At 40.7% G+C, this 7,500-nt stretch overlaps 1 protein-coding gene across 10 annotated transcripts in view; it reads left to right on the forward strand.

Annotated features, from left to right (window-relative positions):
* Positions 1–7,500, forward strand: part of evi5b (ecotropic viral integration site 5b) — a 96,720-nt gene that overhangs the window by 49,610 nt on the left and 39,610 nt on the right. For all 10 annotated transcript variants that reach the window (XM_061888432.1, XM_061888431.1, XM_061888437.1 and 7 more), the window contains 2 exons: positions 5,777–6,001; positions 6,077–6,151. In XM_061888432.1, coding sequence (XP_061744416.1) covers positions 5,777–6,001; positions 6,077–6,151 — 300 coding nt within the window. The remainder of the gene's footprint in view (positions 1–5,776; positions 6,002–6,076; positions 6,152–7,500) is intronic.

The following is a 7,500-nucleotide window of genomic DNA, read 5'->3' on the forward strand; positions in this document are numbered from 1 at the left end:
CATCTCACCGTTTTGTTATTTTATCTGTTGAATGTATCATTTAAAAGGAAAGAAGGTATTGTGCGTTGCTACTGCCGCCATCTGATGCCAGCCACAACAGGGTCACCCCTGCCCTGGTTCAAGTAGTGGCAGCCAATCTAGACGTCATCTTCGTGGGTCACACTTGATTTGCTTTTGCGTCATCCACTGGACACATTTAGAACAGCAGTTTCTTGCATTAAAAAAAATAGAGCTCATTTTTATATTGAGCAAACTGATCTTGCGGGCCAAATGAATCCTGTTTGGCCGTCCGTTTGACACCCCTAATCTACACAGTGTCTGCTTGCAAGCACTCCGTGCGTTGCCAAACTTGCTCCTCTGCTCGTAAAGCCAGCAATGTCACAACGGCGTGCCATCATGCCCATAAAACAATTAATACCGCTATTTTTTAGGACCCAGTATAGTATTGTTTTAAATTCATTAGTAGTGGTATATAGTACAACACTAGTAGACTATAATAACCATAGCTCATTCATTAGTAGTGGTACAAACCCCGTTTCCATATGAGTTGGGAAATTGTGTTAGATGTTAGGGACGGGGTGGGGCAGTGGGAGAGTGGCCGTACGCAACCTGAGGGTCCCTGGTTCAATCCCCACCTAGTACCAACCTCGTCACGTCCGTTGTGTCCTGAGCAAGACACTTCACCCTTGCTCCTGATGGGTGCTGCTTAGCTACTTGCATGGCAGCTCCCTCCATCAGTGTGTGAATGTGTGTGTGAATGTGGAAGTAGTGTCAAAGCGCTTGAGTACCTGGAAGGTAGAAAAGCGCTATATAAGTACAACCCATTTATAATTTATTCATTTATGTAAATATAAATGGAATACAAATCCATTTATATTTACATCCTTTTCAACCCACATTCAGTTGAATATGCTACAAAGACAACATATTTGATGTTCAAACTCATAAACTTTATTTTTTGTTTTGCAAATAATAATTAACTTAGAATTTCATGGCTGCAACACATGCCAAAGTAGTTGGGAAAGGGCATGTTCACCACTGTGTTACATCACCTTTTCTTTTAACAACACTCAATAAATGTTTGGGAACTGAGGAAACTAATTGTTGAAGCTTTGAAAGTGGAATTCTTTCCCATTCTTGTTTTATGTAGAGCTTCAGTCCTTCAACAGTCCGGGGTCTCCGCTGTCGTATTTTATGCTTCATAATGCAACACACATTTTCGATGGGAGACAGGTCTGGACTGCAGGTGGGCTAGGAAAGTACCCGCACTCTTTTTTTACGAAGCCACGCTGTTGTAACACGTGCTGAATGTGGCTTGGTATTGTCTTGCTGAAATAAGCAGGGGTGTCTATGAAAAAGATGGCAGCATATGTTGTTCCAAAACCTGGATGTACATTTCAACATTAATGGGGCCTTCACAGATGTGTAAGTTACCCATGCCTTGGGCACTAATGCACCCCCATACCATCACAGATGCTGGCTTTTCAACTTTGCGTCAATAACAGTCTCAATGGTTCACTTCCCCTTTGTTCCGGATAACACGATGTTGAATATTTCCAAAAACAATTTGAAATGTGGACTCGTCAGACCACAAAACACTTTTCCACTTTGCATCAGTCTATCTTAGATGTTCTGGGGCTCAGAGAAGCCGGCTGCATTTCTGGATGTTGTTGATAAATGGCTTTCGCTTTGCATAGTAGAGCTTTAACTTGCACTTACAGATGTAGTGACAAACTGTATTTAGTGACAGTGGTTTTCTGAAGTGTTCCTGAGCCCATGTGGTGATATCCTTTAGAGATTGATGTCAGTTTTTGATACAATTTGTACATTTTGAGATTGTGCTTGTTCTATTTTTAACAAATAAAACAATCTGTAGTCGTCTTTATTTTTAGGTTATCGTGACCTGATTTTACCACTCCGGCCCACTTACGAGTAGGATTTTCTCCACGTGGCCCCCGATCTAAAATGAGTTTGACACCCCTGATCTAATCAATCAAAGAAGGTGACAGACATGACGACCACAGAACATCTAAACTTTGTGTAAATATCTTGACAAATAGGAGATGATGATATAAATAAAAAAGAGAACATTCTCATACTTTCTGTAACATCCAAGAAGAAATGTCAGCCATCTTGAAAAACATCTTAACTATAATGTAGGTGAAGCCCTGAATAATTTTTATTGGAATTTTTCAGGAGGAAACTTACATTGTATAAAATCCATCAAGTGTATAAAATGGATGAATTGTTGTGATGTAGAGAGATGTCATATTTGTACCTATTTTCCCAGGAGATGTTCCATATTTGGAATTAACATGTTGATGCTCCTCTCAGACACACCTCATAAAGGTGATCAAATAAACACAACATCAAACAAAACAACTTAAAGGCTTGTCCAGATGTTTACTGACGTGTAATATTCCTCTTGAAGAACATTTTATGACATCGGCTACAAATATCGGCGATCGGCCTCCTTGAACTACTAATAATCGGTATCTGTATCGGCCCTGATCAAACCCCCATGGGTGGATCTGTAGTGGCCCGGGGACACGGAGCTGTACTCAGGCACCACCTACTGATGATGTCACAGCTGTAGCACCATCTGTGCTTGTTCCAACTGGCCCTGGGAAGTCAACCTCTGGCCCAGATGCCCCAGGACCCAGCAGATGCAGGATCACGTGCAGGACTGAGCAGAGTCAGCACAGGAAGTTGCAAAAGGAGACGTGTCAGCAGGAAAGGCCTCGCTGACATCCTGGCTGATTGCCACCTCTTCTTCATCTCTATCAAGTCATCCAGACTTTGTTCTTCTTGCTTGTCACCTTTTCTTCATCTCTATCAAGTCATCCAGACTTTGTTCTTCTTGCTTGTCACCTTTTCTTCATCTCTATCAAGTCATCCAGACTTTGTTCTTCTTGCTTGTCACCTTTTCTTCATCTCTATCAAGTCATCCAGACTTTGTTCTTCCTGCTTGTCACCTTTTCTTCATCTCTATCAAGTCATCCAGACTTTGTTCTTCCTGCTTGTCACCTTTTCTTCATCTCTATCAAGTCATCCAGACTTTGTTCTTCCTGCTTGTCACCTTTTCTTCATCTCTATCAAGTCATCCAGACTTTGTTCTTCCTGCTTGTCAACTTTTCTTCATCTCTATCAAGTCATCCAGACTTTGTTATTCTTGCTTGTCACCTTTTCTTCATCTCTATCAAGTCATCCAGACTTTGTTCTTCTTGCTTGTCACCTTTTCTTCATCTCTATCAAGTCATCCAGACTTTGTTCTTCCTGCTTGTCACCTTTTCTTCATCTCTATCAAGTCATCCAGACTTTGTTCTTCCTGCTTGTCACCTTTTCTTCATCTCTATCAAGTCATCCAGACTTTGTTCTTCTTGCTTGTCACCTTTTCTTCATCTCTATCAAGTCATCCAGACTTTGTTATTCTTGCTTGCCACCTTTTCTTCATCTCTATCAAGTCATCCAGACTTTGTTCTTCCTGCTTGTCACCTTTTCTTCATCTCTATCAAGTCATCCAGACTTTGTTCTTCTTGCTTGCCACCTTTTCTTCATCTCTATCAAGTCATCCGGACTTTGTTCTTCCTGCTTGTCAACTTTTCTTCATCTCTATCAAGTCATCCAGGACTGCTTTGAATGATTTGGAACATGCATACAGTTAACAACATGTCTAAAGAAGAGAAAGAAGTTGAGCTTATTTTCCACTTTGGAGCAATTTCTTTCACATGTGTTTGTTGGCTTCCTGTGCTGAGTGTGTAAGAGAAATGACATGAATGGTCAATACAGTTGTGATGAATAGGATGACATGATGAGAGGAATAAGATGATGTCATTGTTTATCAGGATTCTTCTTCCTTGTACTTTGCAAACACTTGGACTTGAAACAGTTCAACAATCCATTCCATACTTTAATTCCACGTACTGTGTGTTGTACGTGCTTAGGGAGGTTTTAACTTTCTTTTTACATTTTGCCTATCGTTCACAATCCTTTTTTTTTTTGCATTCTAACATGTAAAAATCAGCTTGTTCCAGGTAGCTAGCGATGAAGCTAATATTAGCTATCAATTCTACCTCTCAATCACTTTAAAAATGCTTTCAAAAACCGCCAACCATACTTCATCGATGTTGAGTAACCTGTGTAACGACAAATTGTAGCAACACTGAGGAGACCTTTTTCTAGCGTACTAACACACTGGCATGCTACAGTATTAGCCAGCTAGCTTTTGAGTTAGTGATCCACCACACTGACAAGACTCTCATCTTACTGACTGAAAGCATGTAACAGTATCTGGAAAGTAATATTTCATGTGTTGTTTGTACACAGCCAGCCAGACAGCGTATGTAGTGTAGCTGTACTAGCATGCATGGTGATCTATATAAAGTGTGACTCACTCCATGAACAGTTGTCTGTTAAGTCCAGCTGGCCGGGGACATTTTTCCCAGTTTGTTTGGGTTAGCACTCCTTTTATGTGGAAATAGCTTGGCTTTAAGTTTCACATTTACAGCGTTCGTGTCACTTTCACCTCACTTTTTCAGCTCCAACGTCTCACTATTCTTTCCTGCTGGCATCTATAAGCAGCAGTTCCTCCTCAGTATATTCAGCTTGAAAAATTATAAAGTTGAAAGATAAATCCTCATTCGTCCAAAAATAGTCGTCTTCGTCATCTGTTACCAAGTCTGCTGTGATTAGAAAACACACTCGCGTTTGTTTCTGGAAGTAGTTGCTAGAAATCATAACTGTGTTGCCATAAAAACACAAATAGAAAGTGCTGAGGAAAAAAGTTCCGATATATATATATATAAATATATATATATATATATATATATATATATATACATATATATATATATATATATATATATATATATATACTTGCAGTGTGTATATTGTACATATTACATATTGTTATGAAGGTGTCTGTTACTACAGACGGCGTGGCGAAGTTGGTAGAGTGGCTGTGCCAGCAATCTGAGGGTTACTGGTTCAATCCCCACCTTTTACCATCCTAGTCACGTCCGTTGTGTCCTTGGGCAAGACACCTCACCGTTGCTCCTGATGGGTCCTGGTGAGCGCCTTGCATGGCAGCTCCCTCCGTCAGTGTGTGAATGTGTGTGTGAATGGGCGAATGTGGAAATACTGTCAAAGCGCTTTGGGCTCCTTAAAAAGGGGTGGAAAAGCACTATACAAGTACAACCCATTTACCATTTACATGATATATATACTTGCAGTGTGTATATTGTACATATTACATATTGTTATATAGCTTTTGGGCTCCTGTTAGCCGCTTCTTGTGAGCGTTTTTTTATCTTTATAATCCTAAAAAAAGTCTCGTCTTCTTGTCTCTCATAATGGTATGGTAAATGGTAAATGGGTTGTACTTGTATAGCGCTTTTCTACCTCTTTTTTTTTAAGGAACTCAAAGCCCTTTGACAGTATTTCCACATTCACCCATTCACACACACATTCACACACTGTTAGTGTTGATGTGAATGAATAAAAGTCAAAATTCCAAAAAGAAAAGTTCAGTTCCGCTTTAAGTTGAATTTTTCCTGTTGTTGAGAACTGTAGTACTTTTTTGGCTATCAAGTAATAGTTTGCTTTGTGCATAATTGTATCTGTCTACAAACGCAGCAAGTGATAATGTGTTTGAATGTTCTCTATATCCAATTTTGCAATGTTTAAACTCATCTCTTGTAACACAGTGTGAATGAAGTGTATTTCTGCACAATAGTAGAACTACATTTGTCCCATCTGATCCGCCTCCTTTCCCCAGGATCTGGTGGTAAAAGGGATCCCGCACCACTTCCGGGCCATCGTGTGGCAGCTGCTATGCAACGCCCAGAACATGGCCATCAAGGACCAGTACTCGGACCTCCTGAAGATGACGTCGCCCTGCGAGAAGCTGATTCGCCGGGACATCGCCCGCACTTACCCGGAGCACGACTTCTTCAAGGAGAAGGACAGCCTGGGCCAGGAGGTCCTCTTCAACGTCATGAAGGTGTTGCCATCATTTCTTTGACTCCCGGATTGTTTCAAGCCTGCCGATTGTTGCAATGCACCTTCTTCTGCTCAGGCGTATTCTCTGGTGGACCGCGAGGTGGGTTATTGCCAAGGAAGTGCCTTCATCGTCGGTCTGCTGCTCATGCAGGTACCACTCACACAACCTCACCCCGAGTGCAGAAAGAAGTCTAGCATAATGCACAGGAGTTATAGGGGCTAGGGATGGTCTCCATTTATATAGCGCTTCATTACATTCCACATCGGGTTGACACACGGATGGCCAGAGCGACGGCCGGGACTAGAATGCTGGATTCAAACCAGGAACCTCGCGTGTCTGCTCTTCCATTTGAGCCACCTTTTATCGTTTTAAATTCAAATGACCGGAAAAACGCAATTTACTGCACTTTTTATAAACTTACACTAACTGGCACCAGCTTGTTAGCTTAAATGCTATCATGAAAACAAGAGAGATTAAGGTATTTCCAAATTAAGGACTGACATACCCTAATCTAAACTTGTATAAACACATTAGTGTCTGAACAAGTAAGATGTTTCATTGAGTACATTAAACATACATGCTAACAAGAAAACAAGAGACATTAAAACCTCTAAAGGCTTAGTGGCCACAGGCGTGGACGGCACCTTTTAGCTCTTATTTCCAAAATGGTGTCCACTACTGAATTGAGGTCTTATGGCCGCTTATGTGGACAGTTATACTGCCATCTGGTGGTGTCAGAAGAGTAAAACTTTGGGGGGGGAAAGTGTAAAAATAAGAATTAGCATGTCACTACACGTTCAGTATATTTTTATGTACTTAAAGATTAAGTAAATCAAATCAAAAGATGAATCTTAGTTTTTTTTTATTGTAGTTAGGGTCCAATAAGCCCAAAGAGCAAAGAGAACTAAAAAAAAGCATGTAAACAAACAGCTTGGGCCTTAATGTATTTCCAAATGAAGAAGGGACATACCCTAATCTAAACACATTATGTCTGAACAACTGAGATATTTCATTGAGAGATCCATGTCATGACAACATTCATCCATGACTTGGTCACGTCCGTCAAATTGTTTTCCAGCAGTTATGATGGCGCCCGCCCTGCCAGTTAGTATGGGTTTCAAACAACAATATCTTGTAAAAGATGACATAAAGGTTACTTGAGAAGACGGTATTTATTAACACAAACATGGACGATGTGCTCCACAGCATTCACTGGCAAAGAAATCCATCTTTTTTTGAACTACTTTATTCACTTTAAATACCACTGTTGACCTACTAGTTTATGTTACAGTAAACTCATGACACAGCAAGTCCAATGATGCGGACACGTTTGTTACTGACTGTTTGCCGCCTTGGAGACTTAGCATGTGTGATCATTTCATGTGTGTGCTGTTTCAACACCACTGTAAGATTGTTTAATGAAGGACACCCGTGTGTGTCACTTTAAGAAAGGTGACCGATACAGCTGCTGTGTCGTTGGCCAGGAAGCGCCAAACTTT

The sequence above is a fragment of the Nerophis ophidion genome, linkage group LG26 (assembly GCF_033978795.1).
Source record: "Nerophis ophidion isolate RoL-2023_Sa linkage group LG26, RoL_Noph_v1.0, whole genome shotgun sequence".
NCBI classification, from domain to species: domain Eukaryota; kingdom Metazoa; phylum Chordata; class Actinopteri; order Syngnathiformes; family Syngnathidae; genus Nerophis; species Nerophis ophidion.